This window comes from Monodelphis domestica, chromosome 2, assembly GCF_027887165.1.
Source record: "Monodelphis domestica isolate mMonDom1 chromosome 2, mMonDom1.pri, whole genome shotgun sequence".
Taxonomy (NCBI): Eukaryota; Metazoa; Chordata; class Mammalia; order Didelphimorphia; family Didelphidae; genus Monodelphis; species Monodelphis domestica.
This window is the reverse complement of record NC_077228.1, coordinates 138,755,069-138,781,997: the sequence shown is the minus strand read 5'-3', so window position 1 is coordinate 138,781,997 and position 26,929 is coordinate 138,755,069. Positions and strand designations below refer to the sequence as shown.

General features: G+C 36.7%; 1 protein-coding gene across 20 annotated transcripts in view; it reads left to right on the top strand.

The window, feature by feature from the left end:
* The window catches only part of CDC42BPA (CDC42 binding protein kinase alpha), a 414,118-nt gene that overhangs the window by 225,464 nt on the left and 161,725 nt on the right, over window positions 1-26,929 (top strand). For all 20 annotated transcript variants that reach the window (XM_001368345.5, XM_056816035.1, XM_056816037.1 and 17 more), the window contains 3 exons: window positions 728-821; window positions 9,214-9,414; window positions 10,625-10,873. In XM_001368345.5, the coding sequence (XP_001368382.1) occupies window positions 728-821; window positions 9,214-9,414; window positions 10,625-10,873 (544 nt within the window). The remainder of the gene's footprint in view (window positions 1-727; window positions 822-9,213; window positions 9,415-10,624; window positions 10,874-26,929) is intronic.

Genomic DNA, 26,929 nt, shown 5'->3' with positions numbered 1-26,929 from the left:
TTTCATTGTATTTTGAAGCAGTTAATTTATGTTTGTAAAATGGAAGATGTTTTCAAACATTAGCATTAAGATAGGAGAACTCTCATCTATGTGCTGTTATTAGTGCTCAAGAAAACTTACGACAAACACTGAACTACATTCTTAACTTTTCGCTCTTCCTTTGATGTTTGTAGAGAATAATTACCATTCTTTTTTTTTTTAATGTAATATAGCTTTGTATAAAACATAGTTCTGTTTGTGGTGATAATAGTCCTAACAGCAGTATGAAAGGAATGTGAGCTAGGGATAACTGTAATTTAGTCCAAATAGAGATGATTCTTATCCCCATGGTAAAATAACATGCATATTTATATATTAGGAATTGCCATCAGAAACTCACAAAAACGTATTAGATATTACTTTTTAATACCCTGTCAGCATAAAGAAATGGATAAATATAGTACTACTATATATATTCAGCTTCTGGTCCCATACAAAAGACTGTTGCTAATCAGAAGTAGATGGTAGAAATCTGGTCAAGCAGATTATCTTATGTTTCTAGTTCATTAGAGAGGTATATATTACTTTCTTGTTGGAAAAGGAATGATTTGAACTCACAAATAAATAATAATTACTTATTGAATCCCAAAGTTTTTTTAAAAAGAAACAATTTAAGCGTAATCTTATCAAATGACATCTCATGTTTATTTTTCCCTATCTAAAACTTTAATGCATTTTTTTTTTGCAGGGATATTAAGCCTGATAATATCCTAATGGATATGAATGGTCACATTCGGTTAGCGGATTTTGGTTCTTGCTTGAAACTCATGGAAGATGGAACAGTATGTATATTTGGGAGAATATTGCCTCAAAAATTTTCATTAAAACCTTTTTTATTTATCCATCTGCTTTAGAAATCATTAATGGAAACTTTTTTATAATAGAGTTTTTTTATAATGTCATGTTTCTAAATTTTGTTTTAATTCAGACTTAATAGGTATGTCAAAATAAAAGCAACATTGTGAAGAATGACATCAGACAAATAAATAAAATGTATAATGTATATTACACAAAAATATATAAATTTTAACACAAGAATCATATTTTATTTTATTCCCCCTTTTGATCTCCCTTTTTCTTGTGTCTTTTTCAGATTTTGTTGTTATAAATTTTCATATAGCTATAGTCAAAGACAGTGTGATGTGTTTTCTGACTTTGCTTTCTTTTCTTAGAATTACTGTAGTCTTTCTATGTTTCTTGCAATTTTTATATATTATTTTTGTGGAATCTTTATATTCCATCATGGTTGGTAATATGGTATAGTTTGTAAAGAGCCACTCTCAGTTTCGAAAAGATCTGGGTTCAAGTTCCAACTCTCATACTGGTTGTGTATCCCTCGGCTGGAGGGTTCCTTAAGCTCTCATTGATGTAGACTAGAAGTGCCAAACACACTGATTACAGCTCATCAACACTCATAAGGTTTGAATCCTGAACCAGATTAAAAGTTACTTTCTTTATTATTTAATGTGTTGGCTTCTTATTAATATATATATAAATATATTTGGTTTTTCTAAGTTAGTATGTAACCCTCAAGGATCTTGATATGTGATCTAGTGACTCGTTTATATTTGATTTTGACATCACTGCTCTAGGCAACTTTCTGTGACTGTAAGATTCACATAAAGTGTCAATTGTGTTAATAAAAGGATTTTCCTCACCAGAGATTTCTCTCTGCCATTAAAATTATTGGTTTACTACCTATCCATAAACCTTAAGATTCATTTTGTTGACTTAAAGAGTTTATTCTGCCTGATATAACTAACAGAAAGTGTTAGGAGTATTTTTTGTTTAGTCGGGTCTCCTACTGTTAAAAATTTTCTTTTTTTTTTTTTTGGTTCTAGTAATTGAATTACTTGATAAAAGGACTGTAATTGTGAGGTTTGTTTTCAAAATTGATTTCCTCTAAAAGATTATACAGTTTTCACATCTCAAGAGTTTGATGGCCTTCTATGTTTCCTCACATTCTCATGTATTGAATTTTATCTTTTTAAAATAATCATTTCTATTTTGGTGGAAATAATAGTATTTTATAGTATTTTATTTTATATATATATATAATAGTATTTTACTACTATTCATTTACAGTGGCTATCTCATTACTTTTTAGTTTTTTCTTAGTTGTCTCTCTGGATGTGTTGCTAAGTTATTGGCCAAAATTTTTGAGATATTTCTTGTAGTGATGGGCATTTCTTTCTCTTAATTTTTCATGGTGTCTCTTGGTGACGTCATAAAATGATCTTTCATTCTTTGATTTTCGTTCTCTAGGTTTCTTTAATAGAATATATATTTGTGTTATTTAGCAGATTTATTTTTTATTCATTCTGTTATTTTATTGAACTTTTTAATTAATTCATGCTTAAAGTCATGATTATTAAACATTTCCTGTGTTTCTTTTGCCCTCATTTTTATCCTTTTTCTCGTTTTCTAAAGTAAATTATTTTTTCCATTTACAGCATTTTATTTTCCTTCCCTTCCTCTCTTTATCCTTTATTTCTTACATGGGAAAGGAAAAACAAAACCATTGTAAAAAGATGCATAATAAAGGAAAACAAATGCCCATATTAATTCTATCCAAAAATATGTCTTATTTTCAGTCTAGTAGTTCTATGTCTAGAAACTTCTGAAGTTCCAGAAGTAAGTTTCCTCATCTATCAGTTTGAAGTTGTTATAGGCTTTGTAGTTGCTATTGTAGGGAATAAAATTAATATGGTTTGACTAAATATAAGATAATGTGGTTGCCGATATAACTTAAGTCAAAATGACTTTTTATTTAGCAACTTTTATTTACAAAATAGAGGGAAAGAGTAACATAGAGAAATATGAAAGATGGTAGAGTAAGAAGTCTAGCTAATCACCCTAAATGCTTGCTTTTATACCTGGCTTACCTTGGGCAGGGCTTGTTAACCCTCCACCAGAGCACCCTCAGCCAGAGGCCCATTTAGCCAAGGACCCAGTGGTACAGCCTCCTCTGGAAACTAATATCTCCAGAAGCAAAGAATGTTGTAGTCCAAAGGGGAAAATCCAAAAGCAGTATTACCAAATGTTAGAGTCCTAGGTCCATGCTGAAGAAGTTCCTCCACCAGCCTCCAAAAGCGTCCAAAGAGCTTGAAAACTTTGTGACAGAAAGTTTTGGCCACTTTTAAAGACCCTTCTTTGCCTCACTTCCTGTTCCTTCCTCCACTTTAGGGGACCAATTGTAGTCTTTACATTTGCTTAGTAATGCCCAGGGGGCAGTCAATTGCTACTGAAGGTGCAAACCCCTTTAGTAAGTAATTTGTGAACTTTCCCTACTTTTGCATTAAGTAGTTGTATATTCCTTCTGGTTGATTAAATTTAAAAGTAGGCCAGGGGAGAGTTAATCTCATCTTCTGTAATAAAAAATGTAAATCTGTTGTGAATTATTTCTTGTTGCTGTAACTGATGTACTCTGGCTTGAGACTAGGGGCTGCTAAGTGTGGGGATAGAAGTATTTTGAGAGACACAGAGAGATGCTGCCTGAGCTAGAGGGATGCTACCACAAGGGAATGCACTGGGGTTTGTTTGCCTACTGATCACTATTGAAGGTTAATGGATCAATATTTTCCTAATCTCCTACCCTCTTCCTCCCTCACTCCCTCTCTTAACCACCCACTTCTTGAAGCCTTTGGCTTCCTCCCTCCCCCCAGTGGGCTATGAAGATACTCTTGTTTTCTTTCTCAGGTAAGGGGTTTATTGGGAAACAACAGGATGGGAAACTGAGGAAAGAGGGATGAGAGTTTCCCTAATCTATAATAAGAATTTGAGGGTTTGGGAAATCAGTCCAGTAACAACTATGACAGAGGGACAGTTAGAGAGATGGAGGACAACTCTTTAAAATCTTCTTTCTTCTTCACGAAGCCACCAAGGTCTCTCAGCCTAATTTCAGAAGCCCCCCTCAAGGGTCCTTCAGCCTGGGACAGAAACTAAATAATAGTTCTTAGCTTCTTCCCTCTTCAGTCAGGCTTGCCTCCTTTGATCAGAAAAACCCTGAGAGACAAAGTCTCCTGTTCAGTCCACCCCAGAGAAAGAGACAGAGTCCCATCCATCCCCTGGCCAGCTCAACTGCCCCCTCCAGGAACCTACCATTTGGAATCTTCACCTTGATTGACAGACAGATAATCACCTCGGTCTGCATGCAGGCTTGTTCTGCAAATCCTTGATTTTGCAGATCAGGTCTCCAGCTACGGTTTGAAAGCCTGAAGTTCTCTCTTTCTGGCTTGCCTCTATCACAATTCACACTATCTAGTGTTCTTAATCTTGTTGTTTTATGCTGTATCTTGCTCTTTAAAATGTCATTTTCTGAAGAGTATACATTAGGACCCCCATATTCCTGGGGGATATGTTCCAAGACTAAATATATGCAAATGATAGTATATGTACTCTATCAGTGTCCCTGCCCTTCTGCTTGGTGTTCCTTATACTCCTTCCCTCAAAAACTAAAAAAAAAACCCTAAAAAAAGAGCTCATCAATGAAACTGTTGGAGGGATCTCATTGCATGGAGAGTAAATCTTTGCTCCATTTTGCTCACCCTACCTCCAGCTCATATATCTGTCTTCCATCTGTATGCACTTGGTTACTATGTTTGTTCTGATCTCCAGTGTTCTTGAACTACATGCTGGTTTCCTTCCTCATCCAGCAATTGAAGCCCCTTTCCTTGCTCCCTCCTATCTCTGGAATTCAAAGCTGACTACAGATAAATGAAACTGCAGAAAGTGAAACCACAATTAAAGGGGGTGGGGGGTGGGGGGTGGGAACTGTTGTGATGCCTGAGGAAGCAGTGTTTTGTGGTAAGAGCTTTCTGTTTCCCAAGATATGAGGCCTAGTCTTTAGTCCTGGCCCTACCATCATCAGTCCATGTCTGAAATCATATTATCTTATATCTGTTTATAAGTCTTCCCTAAAATTATGGATTTGGCCCTCTGTGGGGACTCATGTAATTTTTCTTTGGATAGGTTGCTATCCAGGGAGATAAAACCATTTCTTAGATAAGATGATTTCCTAATATGCAATTCCACCCTCTCCTCAAATAAAGCCACTTTCAATATAAGGTAACTTTCTTTTCCTTCTAATATATATTGCCTCTCCCATGAAATTATTCCTTATTGGAATCATTTCCTTTCCCTTTCTATGTTTAGACCCATCACTCTTCCTTTAATAATTTTGTTATTAAAGGAGGGATTGTTCCAGCAACCCCTCCCCTTTGCTTTTATTCTAGTCTCCTAAAGTGTTTCTTACTTTTTGAGAAACTAAAATTTTAACTTAACTTGTGAAGTTGGTAGGAATGGATTAGCCACTTTCTACTGTTTCCACTCTCCATAGCCTCATTCCTGTAATTTTCCACTCTATTATTCTCCCCCATAAGAGGTTGCTTTACTTCAGAGTACTTGATGCATGGAATATTAATACAACTCTTCCATATAACTTTTCCTGATTTTTAAAATTCTGCCAAATCTTTTAATTTTTTAAGATCTTTTCATTCCTTGATAATCTCATTCTTTTTTTTTTACTACATAGATGAATAATTTCCCTTTTAGAAAATAGTAATGTATAAGCATGAGAGAATTGATTTCATCATTAATTCTTGTACTTATTATTATTTACTTTTCTTATGTTTTAGATGTTTTCCCAAGACATAATTTTTTGGTTTTTAAAATTAATTCCAAAGCAAAAGAGCAGTTTTTTTAGGGGGGGGGGTGTTTAGGGCTTCAAAAACTTTATTGTGTGACAAACTTAGTTCTGATGGGCTCACGCTCTCTCTCTCTCTCTCTCTCTCTCTCTCTCTCTCTCTCTCTCTCTCTCTTTTTCTCTCTCCATCTTTTTCCACCTTCTCCCATCCTCCCTACCTAACACACCTTTAAATTGGCAAACTTGATTTAAAAAAAAAAAAGATACACATAGTGCTTTTCATTTAATAAACTTGAAAGGTTTTTCATTCATTTTGTTGTAAATTAAACTTTTATTCTTTTTTGCAATATTATATTCCATTCTCATGAATGCAGAGTAATCTTAATTTATTTGAGTGTTTTTTATATATTTGAAATAACTTTTCCTATATCTTTACCTATATCCTTATCCTTATGTTTGTTATTGTTGCTTGCCTTATTTTGATATCAATTTTACTTTGGTTTCTGTGAGGTATATAAACCCTACCATCCTGGAAAGATTTTGAATATTGACCCAACAACAGACTGAATCTGTTTTCTAGTAACCAACCTAGCTAATTATGGAGATGCATATCTTTAATAGCTTGGATTTCTTATTGTTCCATTTTTTTTTTTTTGCTATAACCACTTACAAAAGAAAGGGAAATTTTTAAATGGTTCTCAGTCTTATATATCCTACTTTCACTTCAGCAGTGATAATGGCAGATTTGTGGGAAAAGGGATAATGATTACTTAGAATAAAAATGACAAAAAAACTTTAATTTGATGACTAATCATCTGAGTCTCAGATCCTGGTCCTAAGACCAAGGATTGGACAGGGTCTCTGGAGCTCAATTATATTAGTCTTAGCATTCTTCATAATAAAAATTAAAATACAACAAAAACAAAAGAAAATAGCAACTTATAGCTAAATGTAAAGATGGTTTATAAGTACCCCTTTAAGAAGCAAAAAAATTGAATTGGCAGAGTATGTTTTATTGAATGCCCAAAGACAAGAAACATTATTTCATTCAGTATTTGGTCACCATTATTACAGTACTGATAAAAAACACTATCCTGAAAGTAATTATACTTTATGTAGCAACATTGGTTATTAACAATGAAGAGATAGAGAAATTATTTGAATAATTTGCCAACACCCTACAAATTGAGTATTGACCCAACAACAGATCAAGTCTGTTTTCTGCAAATCAAATTAACATATGCTATCATACTTAATGACTTCTCTGCAAAAACTAAAAAGATAAGAAAAAATTCTAAGCTATTATACTTTATCTTGTCCCCAAATTCCTTATTTCTAGTAGTTCTTGTAGTTGATCAAGAGAATAGCTAAGATTTTTATATAGCAATTGCTATGATGTCTTTCTATTTTTATATCTCAGGGCAGCAGTTTTTAAAAAGTGTTATCAGGGCATCCTCAAGGTCAAAACTATTTTCATTTTAATACTTAAACATTAAAATTTTTAATATAGTTAAACGTACACACACATACACATATATATTAAACTCATATTCACAAAACCTATTTATGGGATCCTTAATTTTAAAAAGAACCTTGAGATCAAAATGTTTGAAAATTGCTGTACCAGAGTTAAGACAAATGGGACAAATCAGAATTGGGTTCAATAGGTTAGATCATTTGACCAGATCTAGTTATAGCCTGAAAAAGACCTGAACTTCTTAGTGCACTTCAAGTTCCTAAGTCAATTGTATATTACAATTAAAAGATTAAATGGTTTTAGTTTGCATTTTGAAGGTCATGAAATATAAACTCCAATAATAGAAAAATATGTTCTTTGAGAGGAATGATTATTCCTTTATTTTTGTATTAATATGCTTAGTACCTGACACAAGATAGTTGCTTAATGATTGGTAATAAAGTAATAATCCTGCACTGACTCTGCTTTGGCCATCCACTTTTCATTGTGTTTAGTTTATGGACATAATATTTGAGTGTATGTGCTACTAAAGTGAGCATCAGACATCACATTTGAGAAGGATTTTGATTGCCAAGACCATCCAAATAAATTTGATCAAATTGGTGAAGGGCTGTTATATTATGGCATATGAGAATTAGTTGAAGGAACTTGGAGTTCTTTAGCCAGACCAGAAAAAAACTAGGGGAGGATGATAATGATTTTTGAAGAGCTGTCATGTGAAAGGGGAAAATAGTCTCTTGGTCCAAGAGAGCAGAACAATGAGTAATAGATGGAAGTTTCAGAGATGCAAATTTAGATTTAAAGCTAGGAGACATCTTCTAATAATTATAGCTATTTAAAGTAGGATGGGCTGCTTTAGGAGGTAGATTTTATTTTTCAATAAAGATCTTCAAGCAAAGGCAAAAGCTTGATGAATATTAACTTGTTAGGTATGTTACAAAGTAGAATTCTTATTTTAGTGCAAATTTGGCTAGATGTTCTCTAAGTTTCTTTGTACTTTTGAGGTTATGCTATCTAATAATTCTTTAATCAAAGGATTTACCAGGGTGTGTTTTAATTAGGGTGTGTGTGTATATGTTATGAGCGTTTATTTTTTTTTTACTGGGTTTGATATACAAAAGTAGGTTGGCACTTGTACAATTTATAGTTTTAGGTCTAGTACATGCCAGAGTCTCTTAGGTCACATAGCTAGTGTATATGTTAGCAGCAAGGCCTAGACCTAGATCCTCTTAAGTGACCTCTCTATCCATTATACCATATTGCCTCATTTTTGTGAGTACTGTTTCATAGTCTATCTTTCAATTTTTTCCTAACTAATGCTCTTTTTTATTTGTATACTTCTTTTTTCAAAAATGAACAAATTGAAGACACCACATGCATTTAATGTCCAGTATTTCTTAATAAATGTTTTTCCTGTTTTTTCCTTTTTTTGTGCATGAATATGTAGTCAAGTTCAGTTTATTACCATAAGTGTGTGTTGAATTATATGTCAGTTTTATATTTGGAATAAGCAATATTAAAAGCTAAAATGCCATTAGCAAATAAAGGTTTTTAAAAAGTAAAAACCTGCTAGTTTCAGGAGCAAAGTTAGTATATAGGAGGGTGATGGATAAAAAGGAGTTCCATAATAAGACACTTTTTAATATAACATTAAAGTCAAACCATTTATTTGAATGCCAAAAATACTTATTCTCCATGTATGTAGTTATTGATTTTAGCTTATCTTTTGTCTTATACTGAAGACTAGAAGCCTCCAGAAGATAGAAGACACAGTTTTCAAATGCAGGGATTTTTACAATTTTCAAATCATGCCTAAGGCAAATAAGCATTTTGGCCTAGTTCTGACAAAGGACATCTGTATATTGAACATTTTTAACTAAAGATGCTTCCTGTAGTCACTTATAGTAGTATTATATAAAGGATGTTTTCCTTGTAATCAATTCTTTCCTTTTTCCTGATGATTTCATTTGATACTTATTTCACTACTTTGAAGAACCCTAATTTCATCAGTGTGATGATTCTCTAGATTACTAAAAAATATGTACTTCTACAGGTTCAGTCCTCTGTGGCTGTTGGTACTCCAGACTATATATCTCCAGAAATCCTTCAAGCCATGGAAGATGGGAAAGGAAAATATGGACCAGAGTGTGACTGGTGGTCTTTGGGTGTCTGCATGTATGAAATGCTCTATGGAGAAACACCATTTTATGCTGAATCTCTGGTGGAAACCTACGGGAAAATCATGAACCACAAAGTTAGTATTTAAAATCTTCTTAAAAACTGTTTAGGTGGGGGGCAGCTGGGTAGCTCAGTGGATTAAGAGTCAGGCCTAGAGATGGAAGATCCTGGGTTCAAATCTGGCCTCAGACACTTCCCAGCTGTGTGACCCTGGACAAGTCACTTAACCCCCATTGCCTAGCCCTTACCACTCTTCTGCCTTGGATCTTCTGCCTTGGAGCCAATACGGAAGGTAAGGGTTTTAAAAAAAAACAAAAAACTTTTTAGGTGAATGAAATAATATAAGGCTAATAATAATAAAGCTAAAAATGCTAATGTTTTCTAGGAAAATGGCCAGCTTGAAATATTTTTAGTCATAACTTTTTAAAGCCTCACATTTTCCCTAAAAACAAAATCCCAGCTTTTACATGCTGTTAGTGTACCAGTGGTTCATATGAAAACAAAAATAAAAATAATGAAACATAAACAATAATATCATTATTCCTAATAGTAAAAAATTGACAGCTATGTAGAGGTTAAGTTGGAGAAAAGGAGGCAGGAAATAAGTGAGCCATGTAAGAAACCAGTATAGTCCTACAAGCAGAAGATGATGAGGGCCTATGAATGGCCTTGTGAATGGGAAAAAAAGTAGACATGAAATAGGTTTAGATAGAATCTATAAGATGTGACAACTGCTTAGTTGTTGCACTGTGAGGAATAGGGATCAGTTAGTGTTGTCTTTAAGGTTACAAACCTGGATAACGGGAAGAAATAGGGAAGTTTGGAGGATGTTTAGGAGAAAGGATGATGAGTCAACCCCCAAGCCAGTAAAAACTCAATACTTCAGTTGCATAACTTTTATAAATTTATTTTGTGTTGTTTATATATTATATATATTCTCCTTTATATTCACTCCATGAGGGTCACATACCAAGTCTTCTATGAACTTTGTATCTTTCCAAGTATCTTGCACAGCCTTCTGAGTTAGCTAGATGCATAATGACATTGAGCAAACTCACTTAGAGACATTACTGACTTGATGTGGTCATGTAGCTAGTTATAGGAAGTAGGATTTTAACTTAAACTTTCTTGAATTCATATTTAGCACTATTGATTTATTGTCAATATAGATATTTTCAACTCCCTAATTAACATAAATCTAACTGTTATTATTGATTATGGTGATATAATGTATATTATATTCTTAAACCAAATGTTATTATTTCTTATGTTTATCCAATTTTTAGGAGAGATTTCAGTTTCCAGTTCAAGTGACAGATGTCTCTGAAAGTGCTAAAGACCTTATTCGAAGGCTTATTTGTAGCAGAGAACATAGACTTGGACAAAATGGCATAGATGACTTTAAAAACCACCCCTTTTTTGCTGGTATTGACTGGGAAAATATTCGGAACTGTGAAGCACCTTATATCCCAGAAGTTAGTAGTCCTACAGACACTTCCAACTTTGATGTCGACGATGATTGTTTAAAGAATTCTGTAAGTATATTAAGAAAACTTCTTTTTAAATTAAAACTTGTATTTTATGTTTTAATATTTTAAAGAATTTAACAGTTTTCAGGAATTTCACTTGAGCTGACTTTTTACTTGTTATTAGAAGGCATTTATTGCATTTTCTTTTACATATATATGTGTTATCATTGGGGAAAATGATTTACTTAAATATTCACATTTGTTAAAGTTGTAGTCATATTTCCTCACTTCTATTTCTGTTGTCACCATCATTCCCCCTATCACCCAGACTCATAATAATCTGTCTTATCTAAACTTTTCCTCCTTTACAAATGGACAAGTCCCGCCAGTTCTTCAGCCATGATTCAGTTCACTTCAATTTGATTTAGTAAGCATTTATTAAATACCTACAACATAGTTAGTATTTATCCTTGTTTTAGACTTCAAGATATAGTGACAAAAATTAAATAGATTCTAACAGACTAAGGAGCTTACATTCTAATAAGTGGATACAACATGTATACATATAACTAAATACAAAGTATATACAAAGTAATTTTGGGTGGGTTGACTATCAGTGGGTGATAACGTGGAGGATCAAAAAAGGCCTCCCAGAGAAGTTGAGGTCACACTTGAATCTTACAAGGAATTTGGGATTCCAAGATGGAAAGATAAAGAGATGGAGAACACTTTAGACATGGAAGACCAAAGGTAGAGTTCCTAGTTTCTAGAAAAGAACATAGGCCAGTTTGACTGGAGAATAATGAGTAAGGAAGAATAATGTGAAATAAGTCTGAAAAGAGGCCAGATCCAAATTGTGAAGGACTTAAAATGCTAAAGAAAAGGTTTTATTACTGTTGTTGTTTTTAAAGAAGGAGGTTCTTTTTGTTTTTGTTATTTAATCCTAGTGACAGGGTCAGACCTGTACTTAAAGAATATCATCTTGCTAGGTGTGTGGAGGTTCCATTGAAGAGTGGAAAGACTGAAAAAAGAAATGCTCGTTTGGAAGATATTATAATAGTCCAGGTGAGACATGGTAACCACCTAAGCTATAGCTGTGACCATTTGTGTGGAGAGAAAGAGATAAATATGAGAGATGTTATGAAAACAGAAATGACAAAATTTGGTGTCTAATAGACAAGATGGATGAGGAAAAGGAAAAATTAATGATGATTATGGGATTGTGAAGCTCTTTGCCTGGGACTAAGGTGAATTACTCAATAGAAATAAGGAACTTAACAAAAGAGGTGGTTTTTAGGGAAAAGAGAATGATTTTGGTTTTTGAAGTTGGTGATTTTGAACTGAAGCTCAGGAAAGAAATGAGACCTGGATATGTCACTTTGAGAATCGTCTGTTGGGATATAATAATTGAATCTGTGGAAGCTGATAAGATTTCCATTAAGGAATAACTAGAAAAGTGCCAAAGATGGATCTGTAAGTTATAGGAACACAGAGGTACATGTATTATGATATGACCAGAGAACTTGAGAAGGAGCCTAGGCAAGAAAGAGCCTGGAGGAAAAAAAGCACAATTACAAAAGCTCAAGGAGGCTAGAAAATACAATAGGAAGGTATAGCCTACTTTGTTAAAAATTGGAGAGGTCCAGAAGAATGAGGGCTATGAAAAGACCTTTTGATTTGGCAATTAAGAGATGCTTGAGTTGATCAGTAACTTTGGAGAGAGCAGTTTGTGAGTGGTTGTTGAAGTATTGAAAAGTGATTGAAGGATACTAAAGCAGAGACAAATAGTATAGATTTTCTAGAAGTTTCACTGTGATAGAGTATGTGGGCATACAAGAGTGCAAGAAGAAGGATTATTCTTTGTAGGAAGAAAGGCTACCTTGTCAGACACTGGAAAAATGGAAAAGAAATTGGAAGATGACACTGAAATATAGAATTGAACTCACTCACATAAGTCTGTATTTTTGAGTAGAAACTGCAGGTCATGAGAGCTGAAGAAGTTAGTGAATTAGATGGCCAGTCATATTTATTGAAGTCCCCAAGTAGAAGAGAAGGCATTGAGGTGAAAATAAACACTTTAAGACAGTTACTAAACTCCTTGAGAAAAGAAAGACCTGGGTCCAACAGAAAACAGCTTTCAAGATTTGGATAGTGTTACTAAAATGAATAGGTAAAGCTCAAAGGAAATAAAGCTATTAACTGATTTGAAGGGGGTGAAGGAGTAGCAGTGGAAGAACAATAAGTGTGCCTGTGATCATACTGACCCAGTTTGTTGTGGATCATGAGTGAAAGTTAATCTAATATTGATGAAGGTATAGTGCTTATAAGTTTGCCTTTTTTCATTGAGTTCATCACCATTCTTCAAAGTCAAATCAAGTGAATAAGCATACTGTGTGCCAGACACTGTGCTAAGCACTGAGGATACAAAGAAAAGGAAAAATAAAGGTCCCTGCCTTTGGGGAGCTCATAGTTAAATGGTGAGACAATAATTATGTAAAGATAAATTACAAATTATCTCAGAAGGAAGATACTAAAATTAAGGTAAACTGGGAGAGGCTTTTATACATGGTGGCACTTTAGCTGAAACTTGAAGGAAACCAAGAGGCAGAGATGAGGAACGTTTCAAGCATTAGGAGGAAGTCTACCGAAGATGAAATGAAATGGGATCCCTTATATATGTAAAGGGTTTGCCTACATAAGGAGAAAGGTTACTTCTTCATGCAAAGAAAAGGTAAAGGAGAAAGTTTTGGATTCTAATCCATTCTGCTATTCGTCTACGTTTTATGGGTCAGTTCATCCCATTCACATTCAAAGTTATGACTGTCATTTGTGGACTCCCTGGCATTTTGATAACCTTCCCTAATTCTAACCTTTTCTTCTTCGGCTCTACCTTTTAGTCCAGTGATTTACTTTAAATCAGTCCCCCTTATCCCCTCCCTTGATATGTTTCCCTTTTTAGTCCCTCCCCCTCCCCCCTCCCTTTTCCTTTCCCCCTCCCCCCTTTAGTTTTCCCTTCTCCCTACCCTTATTGGGTAAGATAGAATTCAAGATCCCAATGGATCTGGATGTTCTTCCCTCTCAGAGTTGATTTCCCTGAGAGTAAGGTTTAAGTAAAAACTCTCTTCCTCTCCTTCTTATAAGAGATTTCTTTCCCTCCCCTTCCCATGTGAATCTTTGTGTGAGAAAGATTATTCTATTTGGTCTTTCTTTTCCCCCTATTTACACATTACATTTTCCCCACATGTTAGTATAAATAGATTGATATAAATGTAGTCCTTATAGAAGAGAGTTTGAGTAAAAGAAGAAGATAACATTTTTCTCCTTTTCCCTTTCCTTCATATTTACCTTTTCAGGTATTCCATGCTCTTTGATTTTCGATATCGAACTTTCCACAGAGCTGTGGTCTTTTCTTTGCAAAAACTTGGAAATCTTCTATTTTGTTGAATGACCATACTTTTGCTTGGAAGTATATAGTCAGTTTTGCTGGATAGCTGATTCTTGGTTGTGTCTTTCTGAAAATCATGTTCCATGCCTTATGATCATTCAGAGTGGAACTTGCAAGGTCTCGTGTGACCCTGATTGGCATTCCTTTATATCTAAATTGTCTTTTTCTGGCTTCTTGTAGGATTTTTTCTTTTGTTTGAGAGCTTTGGAATTTGGCAGTTACATTCCTGGGAGTTGTCTTTTGGGGGTTTAGTGTAGTGCGTGTTCTGTGAGCTCTGTCAGTGGCTGTATTGCCCCCTTGTTCTAGAATCTCTGAGCAATTTTCTTTGATTATATCTTGTATCACCATGTCGAGTTTGGTGTTTATTTCTGGCTTTTCTGGGAGTCCAATTATTCTTAAATTATCTCTTCTCCCTCAATTTTCCAAATCTGTCACCTTGTCAGTGAGATATTTTATGTTCTCTTCTAATTTCTTGGTCTTTTGGTTTTGCTTTATTAGTTCTTGTTTTAAGGCCTGGTTTTCCTTTTCAGTTTGGTCATACTGGTTTTGTAGATGCATGAATTTCTTTTGCATTATTTCCCACTTTTCCTCCCAGAAGGCTTCCATCTTTTTGATCATTTCAGATTCAAATTTTTCATGGGTTTGTGGAGAGTTTCCATTTCCTTTGGAAGGTTTCAGAGCATTTGTTTGTGTTTCCTCTTCTGTCTCCTCTGTTTTTTGTATTTTTGCTCCATAAAATGTGTCCAGAGTCGCCCCCTTCTTCTTGTTTCTTGGAATTTGGGGGATTTTGTGCTTTAGTGTGGTTTGCCATCTCTATCTGAGTGGGGAGGATTAGCTTTTCTTATCTCTGTCTGGGGTTCAGAGGTTTTAGCCCCAGGCAGATTGTCCTTTCTATGAAGTTGTTGTTCTGTCTTCCTGGGGGAGCCAGGAATTGCTGGTGTGTCCCTGGGTTGAATTGAGTGTGCCCTGAGGCAGGGACCTGAGACTGGGATGGAGGGATCCACCCAGGGGGTTATAAGCTCCCCCCGTCTCTCTGTTTCCCTGCTGTCTGGGTGCCCCCTCGACTGGGCCAGGTTGTTTTCAGGAAGAGGCCTTCAGAATAGCCGGCCCTGGGGTCCTTTTGCCAGCCCTGAGGGTTACTGTTGTTTCTGAAGATCCTGCTCTCTGAGGGGATGGGGCCGCGGCTTCCTGGAGCTCTGGGCGAGGGCTCCTGATAAGAAGATTAGCTTTCCCTGGGTTGAATTGAGATTTGGATGGAAGGATCCAGCCAGGGGGTTACGAGCTCCCCCTGTCTCTCTGTTTCCCTGCTGTCTGGGTGCCCCCTCGACTGGTTCAGGTTGTTTTCAGGATGTGGCCTTCAGAATAGCCGGCTCCTGAGGCCCTTTTGCCACCCCTTTGGGTTGCTGTTGTTCCACACGACCCTGCTCTCTGAGGGGGAGGGGCCGCGGCTTCCCGAAGCTCCGAGGGCTCCTCCCAGGGAGTTATGAGCTCCTCCATCCCTCTCTATTTCCCTGCTGTCTGGGTGCCCCCTCAACTGGGTCAGGTTGTTTTCAGGATGTGGCCTTCAGAATAGCAGGCCATGAGGCTCTGAGATTGCCTCTGCTGCCTCGGACTCGGACTCGGCGCTCTGGGTTGGGGGGGATGGGTCCTAGGACCTTCCTTCTGCCTGCCCCTTAGGTCCGAGTGGTCTCGGGTTCTGGCTTTTGTGTGGGGGTGTACCTTTTGATCCAGGTCCAGGTCAAGGAGGAGGACTCCCGGGGTCAATGCTGTTGATCGTTTTGAATTTCGGTGTCCTAGGAGCATTCAGTTTGAGATCGGTAAGGAAGGGTTTCAGGAGATCTGAACTTTAGCTTTCTCTAAGCCGCCATCTTGACCGGAAGCCTCAAAGGAGAAAGTTAAAAAAGGTGTCTGAGTGATGTGAGATGAAGAGGAAGGGAGAGAATGGCACTCTTGGCATGAGGCCTCAACTTTTTCAGTGAAGTATGAGGCAAAGTTCTCAACTAGGAGTTGGGAGAGAGGAGCTTTGGGAAGTTTGAGGAGAGAAGAAAAGGATTGGAAGAATTCCTGTGATGCATGGGATGGTGAGTTACTGAAATTTAAAAGGATTGCCATATTCCAGTAAGGTCCCAATTGATATTTTATAAAATAAAATTGTAGTGAACCCAGTTAGCACAACTTCATGTTTTCCTCCAGTTTTATTCAGTAGCACATGAGTAGGATGGAAAGCAAATTATAGTAGGAGTAGTTCAAGACTAGAGTTTGACAAAGCAAGACCTCTGATTGATCAGAGGGTACAAGGGACCCAAAACAAAGAGGATCTCGGGATAAATATTGAGTAAAGATGGAGAAAAAAAGAGAATTTAGCCAATGCTGAAGTGATAGCCTAGGGGAAAAAGGAAGGTTGCAGTGAGGAAGAACATAGTTTGGAGTTTCAAGGCAGAGAGAGAGATACTAGAAATTTATTAGCTAAATCTAAATTCATGAACATGAATATAAAACACTTATGGATTTGATTTAATTTTCCTTCTCCCTAGCTGATCTGAGTGATAGTATTGATCTCTTATTATGTTTTTGCCCTCCATTCCATTCCCATTGTAAATATATATTATTGTTATCTGGTCTATTCTGATGACCTCCTAGTTTGATTTCCCAGTGTACTACTTTACTTCCTAGGGCACTCCTCTACTTCCTAGAACTGTGTTGGTGAACCTGTAGAACATGTACCAAAGATGGCAGGCAGGGATTTCTCTTTTGTGCTGTTCCCCTGCAGAGCTGCTTCTTTCTCCCTCTCCATTGTGCCTCCCCACCCCTCTGCTCTTACTTCCTCCCCTGAGCCCAGTGCTCAGGCCACTCCCCTCCCTTTCTCTCCTGTCTGGAACTAGGGATTACAGGGAGCAGGTGGGGGCCTTCTCTCCCAACACCAGGGCTGGCTCTACCCCCTAAAAGATCTCTACTTTGGTTCCTTCCTTCCCCACCAGCAACCAGTCTGGAGTGTGATCCCTCCCCCCAAAAGGCTAACTGCACTCTCTGCCCCCTGCTCTCATCTCCACATGAGTCAAGTCCAATAGGCAGCCCTACTCCCTGTACACAGTAGCATCATGGGTGTACCATTGTTATACAAATATAAGCAGCCTAAAAGGCACTGAGATTGCATCTCTACAACAGAGGCAAGCAGAGGCCAAGTGGGGCAGCAAACCTCCCTCCTTCCATACCCCCCCCCACAAGCTGACTGAGACCTCCCCAAATGCAGCAGGGGGAGAGCGGCACAACATGTGGGTTCTAAAAAGTTCACCATCACTGTCCTAAGGCATTCCTCTACCTAGAAAATTTGAATAGTTTTACGCAAACCTACCAAATAAAATATAAATTTCTTACTGTTTCAAAGAGCCTCTACAGTCTGACTCCAACTTAACAATCCATATTTATTTCACACTATGCTCATTCTACTCTTACATTTCTCCTAAACTCATTGTCCCTTGTTTTCATACTGTCTTTTCCTGTCTCCTTTCCTTTTTCTTTCCTCTATACTTATCATAAACTGTCCATCTTCTCTAAGTTTACCCAGTGAAATGAATCATCTCTATTCAAGGGCCAATTTATATTTTATCTTTCCCATGAAACCATTTCTGATATCCCCATAACTTAAAGTGATCTCTCTCTCTTCAAATTTCTGATAGCATATTGGATTTTTCTTTTTTTTTCTTATCACATGTTTTGCTTTATATTAATTTATAGCAGCTTATCTCTTCTACATTGCATTGCATAGTAAGTTATTTATATTGAGGTGTTATATCTTAGCTTATCTTTGTATGAAGGTTAAAACAGTTTGACCTAAGCATATACACAGGAAAAACAAAGTGAATGAAAGATAATTATTACTCAGATTGTTACATGCAGTTGGATAGACAGCGTATAGGCCACTGATGGCAAGCCTTGTAGAACTTTTTAGGGACCCTGTGCCACCACCCCCCCGCCCCGTGCGTGCCATGCTGTGTGTCATGCTCCACCCCCAGCTGCACACCCAGTCCCCTTACTGCTTGCAGTGCATTCAAGGGTGGGGCCAGATTGAGCTTGACTGAGACAGTGGGGGGAAGCTATAGTATCCCACCTAAAGTGTTTGGAGGTGGGGCCGGCAGTACTCTGCCTCAAAGATGGAGGGAGGTTTGAGTGCCCCATACTGCCACCCCCTTGCAGGCAGGGCCAGCCTCACTCTGTCACTGTGACAGTGGAGGGAGGCTTGAGTGCTGACTCCCCCAGCATTCAGAAGCAGGACTGGGCTCACAGCTGTGAAGCCAGGGAGGAGCTCCACCTGGAAATTGGAAAGAGGCTGGAGTTCTCCACTCCCTGCATTTGGAGGTGGGGCCAGGCTCCCAGCCAGCCAAGCCAGGGGCCTATGTGTGCCCACGGAATGGTCTTTTGGACCATCTTTGGCATGAATGCCATAGATTCGCAATCACAGCTTTAGATCTTGTCCATCAATACAAATGGGCAATATTCTGGGCCCAGAATTGACTGGGTTGCCTTTGATAAATTACAAAACTCCTTTAATGAACTCAAACTTCTCCCAGAAACAGAGACCATCTTTTTAGCACTACTCTTCTACCAGCTTTCTTTGACTTTAAAACATGGAGTATAACTATGGAAAGGTTTATAGTCAGCATGAGTAATCTCAAATATGTAATTATTGATTAATTTTGAAGAAAACAAGACTAAAAGCTGTCAAGGAAATTTATGATAGGAAAAGAAACTTATATTATGACCAGGTAAGGATAACGGATGGTAATCCAAAAGCCCAGATACTCCAGTGGTAACTTTATATCAAGGAAAGGGGAAAATGGCCTCCAACATATTGAGTAGACCCCATATGTCAAACTTAAGGAGGAAATGGACAGCAGTGGCACAGAATGAAATATGGCATTAATTAATGGCTTATGAACTGTGTCATTGGAGGAAATATCCAAATCTACCTGAGTGATATCTTCTATATCCAGCACAGTGCTATACATAGTAAGTACTTAATAAGTCTTTATTGAAGTGTATTGAATCAATAACTACCTCTTCCTTGGTTAACAGTAAAAATTCCTTTATCAGATTGTCATAAAAAAACCAATTCATCCATCTGCCACAGAACTTTAAATTTTGAGCCTCTCTTTTGAAGATCCTATATAATTTCTTATTTTAGCTGTATTTTTTGTTAAATATATTAAAATCCATAATGTTTAATTTTACATATTGTCATATCTAGGAAATGATGAATTGAAATGAATATGGAGAAATCTGCCTTCTTATAGATTGGTTATTAAATACTCTTAAGTATAAAGAAAATTTGTTTATGAAGCTTAACAGTGAAGTTCATTAAAAAAAAAAAAAAACTTGAGTTCAAATACTATAGTAAGTTCCAGTTAAAAGTTACATCATCTAAAAACAAAACCAGAGGCTGCTAGGTGGCTTAGTGGATAAAAGAGAGCCAAGCTTGGAGATGGGAGGTCCCGATACTTCCTATCTTTGTGGCTCCAGACTTATCTACTGCTCTTTTACCTTGGAACTGATACTTAGTATTGATTTTAATGCAGAAGGTAAGGATTTTTTTAAAAAAGAACAACAGAATCCAGTAAAAGGGCATTTCACAACTCTGGCTATGGAGAAAGTTCATAATCATGTCTTAACAAAAGATGTGAGTAAAGAAATTTAGATTATATGAATGTTCTAAGTTAGCAATGATGAGAGAAATGCAAATTAAAACAATTTCAAGGTTTCTCTTTATAACAATTAAATTGATGAAGATAATACAAAATATAAATAGAATTACAGAGGCTTTAAGGTAATAAACACAATACACATGCTTGGTCAACCATTCTGGAAAAAACTCAGTAAAAATAATTAAACTATCCACACTCTTTGACCCAGCCACACATTGTTAACTAAATGTTTACCTAAAGGAGGTCAGTAATTAAAAGGTCTCAAATAAAACAAAATATTCATTGTAGCACTTTTTGAGTTAAAAAATTGGAAAGAGGAGTTAAGTTCCCATTTGTCTTTGAATAATTAAACAAATTATAGCATATGGATGTAAACAGAATTATTATACTTTAAGAAAAATGCATATGAGATCAGACTCATGAGAAGTGTTAGATTTAAAATAGTTTTGAGCTTTAAATAGTTGTAGATAAGAGAGTGGGAGTCATAAACTGTGATAATTAAAATGTTTGGGAGCAAGGGAAATATATAACAATTATGACCGCTGAAATATGTTTTCTACTGTGTCTTGGTTTTATATAAATATAAGATGGTCGCCAGGGAATATATTCCCAATTTATGAATATGCCCAAGCCAACTGGGTTTTATAGAGAAATTTAATTTATAATACACTGACTAATCAATAGAAAAAGAGAGAAAGTAAGAAAGGAATAAGAATGAAGGGCCTCAAGCCAATAAGGCCTAGACCTTAGTCCTAAGAGATAAATCAGTCAGTTGGTTTTATCACTCACCCGAAGATCTCTCTAAGTAAGGCTTCTCATGCCAACCTCAGGCTCTACCTTCAAGAGAGCCTCCTTTCAAGAAATGTTTCCAGAGAATTCTCCTCCTGACTCCTCCTGAGTTCACCTTCCACAGCCTCCTTCAAGACCTCTCCAGGAGCTCTCCCTCCAGGACCTCTCTCTCTCAGACCTCCTTCAGAGCATCAACCATCTCAGTTCTCAGACCCCGCTATCTTTAAGCAAACAATCTAAGTTCCCTCCCCTCAGTTCTCACATCTACCAATCACTGTCGATGTCTCCCCTGTGCCAGTGGTAGCTCTAGCTTAACCCAGGACCTCCCAGAGGTCTGTCCCCTTTGCACATGTCTGTTGAAGGTCATATTCTCAAATAATTAAATCTTGATCTTTGCTGCAGCCCTTCCTAAATCCTGTTACTCTGAGTAGGGTGGAGATTGTAGTTTCCAAGACTTGGTTCTGTCATTCCAAGTATCTCTATTGTATCAATTCTAAAATCAATCATGACTCAAAGAACTTCCTGTTCTATGCTTAAGCATAGGTCAAAACCCTTTCCATTGTTTAGCAAAAGGTTTCTGTCCTAACGTAGTCTTAAGTAGGGAGGAGAAGGATCCTCCCATGCCAAGGAGTTTCATATTCCAATAGAGTTCTTACTATCAGTAGGAAATTTTTTCCAGTATGAAATTTCCCAATGGTGAAATTTCCAACATTCATAAGTCTAAGAAATTTTAAGGTTTACAGAAACATTATGAATTGATGCAAAATGAAGCAGCAGAATAAAAAAGCTATTATAACTGGAATAATATAAAGAAAAAACTCCAAAATATTAATCAATTCAGATTTATTCTGTATATATCTTGGTCTCAGAAAACAAGAGAGAATATATATCTTTCTCTTTGTGAATAGGCACCGGACTGGGTATAGAATAATACATATACAGAGAAACAATGGCTTTATTTAGCTTCACTTTTTCTTAGTTATATAGTGTGATTCAATCTGAATTTCTGTTTTTTATTTGTTTTGGATTCTTGTGTTCTACAGCATGAAAATGGCTGAAGTTGCTTTATCCTTGGTGCATAGTTTCTGTTTTTGGATGTTTGAAAGGTTGCAAACACTGGACAATGCCACAGACACCATATTATTGTTTACATGACCCAGAAGTCTCCAATTTGAATTTTTTTATCTTGTTTTGGCCAGTCTTGGGAATGTTGTAACCATGTGTTTGACATGTCTATTATGTAAGCAGAATAAATTGGAAATAATCAACAGTGAGAAATCACTAGAATTGAGGGATTATTTTGGACTTTGTATAGAATCTTGGACTTAAAGGAAGTCAAGAGGTAGAGATGAGGAAGGAGAACATTCAAGCAATGAGGGATAGCCAGTGAAAATGCCCACAATTGGGAATTGCAGTGTCTTGTTCAAGGAAGAACAAGGAATCCAGTGTGCCTCATATAAGAGTATTGGGTGGGAGTCGGGATGTGAGAGTTAAATTAATATCTAATACTTCAAGTATTATATTTTTAAAGTTCATAGTCTGACAAAATAGAACCATGTGACTAAGTTTTCCATTTGCTCAAAATGCTCTCTCCACCAAAGCTGCGGATAGGAAGGAAAAGAGGGCTAGACACAGAACTCCACACAATTTTATATCCTGTCTACATCAGCATGTAATAACAGCAGGAAGTGAATGGGGTTATGGGAATCATAGTTTTTGCTGGGGATCATAGTTTTGCTGGGAATCATAGATTTTAGGGCAACAGATTCTAATTTCACAGGGTAGATTAGGGTATAAAATGTAAAAAGTCTGGGAAAAAAAAGTTTGAATACAAAAGAGAGGATTTTAATATTGGATCCTAGAGGTTATAGGGAGCCCACTGGAATTTATTGAATGAGGGGAGTAATATGGATAGATTTGCACTTTTACAAGATCACTTTTACAATTGAGTGCAATATGAAAATTCATCCTAAAATATGATGCCCAGAATATAATGTGATACTCAGGATATTGTCTCACTAGGGCAGAATTCAGAAGGATTATCACCTTTCTGGTTCTGTATACTATTTTTATTTGGCCTAAGATCACATTAACTATTTGCTTTATCAGTTTTCCAGGCCTTACACAAACATGCCATGATTTTCATCTTATGTTTCTTGTGCTTGCTTTCATTTCCTGTTCTGTCTTTTAAGAATCTAAATTAATTAGTAAGTTCTCTGTGAATCTGAGTTGCTATCTTTAAAGCCTCCTTTTCCTCTTTATCTGAATTCTAATTCTTAGTGAATTTAGAATTTATTAAGAGCTTCTTGTTCCCATGTAGAATTTTTGTTTCTGGCTTCCTATCTATCTTCCCTTTTTCTGAACCCTTTCAGTTTTTCTCCTTTCATATCTAAAATGGATTTCAGACACTGCCTTATATTCTTCACATTTACAAATTCACAGAACTTAAAGTTAGAAAATACTTCAGAAGAGGTTTAAGCCAAACCATACCTGAAAAGAATCCTCACTATAACTTATTTGACAGATGGTCTCTATTTGAAGATCTTTAAGGAGGGGGAATCTACCATCCATTTCTTTTTTTTTTTTTTAACTCTTACCTTCTGACTTAAAATCAATACTATGCATTGGATCCAAGGATCCAAGACAGATGAGCAGGAAGGGCTAGGTAATGAGGGTTAAGTGACTTGCCCATAGTCACACAGCTAGAAAGTTCTAAGCCCAGATTTGAATTCATAATCTCCCTCTCTAGATCTGGCTGTCAATCTATTTAGATACCGCCCCTTTCCCCCCTCTCCCCCCATCCATTTCACTTTTGGGCAGCTCTAAATTGCTAGAAAATTTTTCCTTAGATTCAGCCAAAATTGTTTACTTTGCAACTTTCACCCATTGTTCTTTGTTCTGGCCAAGGGGGGGGGGGGGGAGAAACCTAATCTTTTTTTCTACATAGAAGCACTTCAGGGAAGAGTTTTCCCATTTGAATCTTCTCTTCTCTGGGGTAAATATACATACTTCCACCTACTAATTCTCATATCACATAGACTTATGACCTTTTCATCATCTGGTTACCTTTCTCAGTATAGTCTTCTACTTGAAGATCTTATATCATATCTTGCCCAGCCTCCTGGAAGTACAGAGGCCATTAATGGCCTTGATCTCATGATCATTAACATGAAAGCTTTGATCTCCTCCATTTGTAGATGCAATCAGTTCTTCCCTTCTCAGGGAAACTGATGGATTGCCACTTCCTAGGGCTTATAATATTGATTCCAGACTTATTACAAACACTCAATAAGTTAGTCCACTGTAACTCAGAATTTATGAATTAAAATAATCCACCAGCCATGACTTCCTGCACAGCAGAGATTATAAGTGTGTGCCACCACACTTGACTCTCAATGTTCTTCTTACACCTCAGTATCCAGAATTCAGCACACTATTACAGAGCTCTGATGAGGACACTGTACAGTGGAACAATCAATTTCCAATGCCTCAAAACTTTCATACTCTTGCTCAATCTGAGATCTGCCATAACTCACTCCTGATTCAAATAAAGTTTGAAGTCTACTAAAAGCCTAGGCCTTCTTCAGAAAATCTGCTTTCTAACCATAGTTCCAAATGTTATATTTGTTAAGGAGATTTTTTTTTAATCTAAGTGCAAGTCTTTACATTTATCCCTTTTATTAGGTATAGCCCCATGTTCTAGCATGTTAAGATTCTTTTAGTTTCTGACTGTCATCCAGTATGTTAGATCTATCTTTTTCCCAGGTTTGTTTCATCTGCAGATTTGACAAGCATATCTTTTATTCCTTTATCCTAATCATTAATAAAAATGTTAAATAGCACCTTACAACTTATGGGATATGTTCTTTGTAAGTTTTCCTTTTCATTTTGAAACCTTTTTGATTATTAATTAGATTCCACGTGAAGGAGGAAGGTGATCAATTTGTTTCCCTTGACTGTAGTTAATATAGCCACAGAACTACAAAAGAAAAAGTTATAGAAGTATGTAGTAATGTGTTAGCAACTTATGAATCCCTCAGGAAGTAGGAATAGTTTTATCTGAATGAGAAGAGATGATATGATTAGCTGAGCAAAAAATTGGATGTGCCTATGAGAGGCATTAAAATGCTGAATTCTTAGATCTGGATTGAGTTAATTGGTTCCCAGCAGCTCATCAGAAGGAAGTAATCTAGCAGGGGCTAAGAGGTACCAGTTGTCTCTCTCCTCCCCATCCCTTTGAAGCCAGCCTCTGGATAGTACTGGAATATGGGTCTCTATTTTCTACTTGTTGTAGAAAGACACATGTTTAAAGAGAAAAAAGAGAGAGCCTGCTGTGACTCCAGATAAGAACCTTACTATTAAGAGTCAAATTATGAAAAAGAACAGAAGAACTTGACAGCTACCTAAGTAACCCAAACAGCTGAGACATTCCACCCAGGGGTGAACTTAGTGAGGACTCCACAGTAGTGAAAGGACTTCAGACTATGTAGTAAAAATTGCCTTGGCTAAGCTTTGTTTCACTACCATACTCTGTGTTCATTCTTCCCACAGATATACTGTATATATTTGTGAGGCTTCCTACCCCAGGTTTTATGAGAGGGAAAGTTTTATAGCTACTGTTTTTATAATTATCTTTACTAGTAATCATCTTACTAACAAATGCTTTTGCTAAGAGCTAATTATGTCTCTTGGCAGACTGCTAATGGAAAGCATACTATGAATACTCATAAGCTATATTGTTAGGAGTTTAGCCACAGGTTATCACTCTTAGAACCCAAATCAGTATTTATACCTTCTGGAGGCCAGCCTGAAGTGGCACACTGCAATTAATCTGAATCAAGATACATTTTTAGTATTGATTATTTTCCTTGATCATATTATATAAATTTGTTTTCTTAACTGTTAAAACATAAAATCAAAGAATTCAACAGTTGAAATGGACCTTAGAGGTCATCTAGACCAAACTATATATGTCAAGATATAAGTGGTCAGATCTTTTCTTTTCCACAATCATCCTTATAGTTGATCTTTTTATAGCTTGTTGCATTTTTGAGCCACTCTCTCTTGCATGGTGCTCTTTCCATCTTTAGCTTCTTTATCTTGTCTTACTTTATTCCTAGTGTCTGCCTTCCTCCTTAGTTCCCTTTTTTGGATTGCTGTCTCCCTCTTTCTTATCATCATTATTCTAGTATTCTGTCTCTTTCCTTCCATCTGTGTCTCCCTCTCTCCATGACCTTTTACTTCATCTCTCTCTCTCTCTCTCTCTCTCTCTCTCTCTCTCTCTCTCTCTCTCTCTCTCTCTCTCTCTCTCTCTCTCTCTCTCTCTCTCTCTCTCTCTCTCTCTCTCTCTCTCCCTTTCTCTCTCTCCCTCCCTCCCTCCCTCTCTCTCACACATACACACAGTGATACCACCCATATATATTCCACTCCATGTTCAAAAATTTTTAAATCCCCTTATCTGATCATAATGCATTTATTTTTCACCTCTCCTTCTGTCTTCTCCTACCAAACCTGTTTTTCAGTCATTCAGTTCTCTTCCTATAATATCCCCTGCACTTACCACTTCTGTTTACTCATTCCTTTGGCCAACCAGTTAATCTCTGCACTGTCCTTTTCTTTTCAGTCCCTAGCCCCCTTATCATTTTACCAGTTGTCCCCTTCTAAGCCTCAGTCTTGGATCATTTCCACCATCTATCACCTTTGGTCCTACACACTTGGTGCTGAATAAAGTATAAATCACACAACTGTTCTTACTGGGTTACTTACAGATTTGTGTTAAACAATCTCAAGTAGGCCCTCACTGCTACTAGACAATTTTGCTATACCTCCTTTATCAGCTCACTATTGGACTCTCCATATTGGCTCTTCCAATTCCTACTTATCTCCAATCTCTCCCTGGGTTTTGCTTCCCTAGTGTCTGAAAACATGGTCATGTCTCCACAGTCCTCAAAAAACATTCACTTGATCCTTCTATCTAAATTATCATTTCACTCCTGCTCTTTGTGATTAAACACTTTCTCAAAGGCTATCTATAATAGATGCCTCTTTTCTCTTCTCACACTTTCCATAACTCTTTACAGTCTGGCTTCTGAACTCATCATTCCAACACTTTTCTCTCCCAAGGTATGAATGATCTCTTAATCACCAAATCCAACGACCTTTTCTTAGCCCTCATTTTCATCTCTGCCT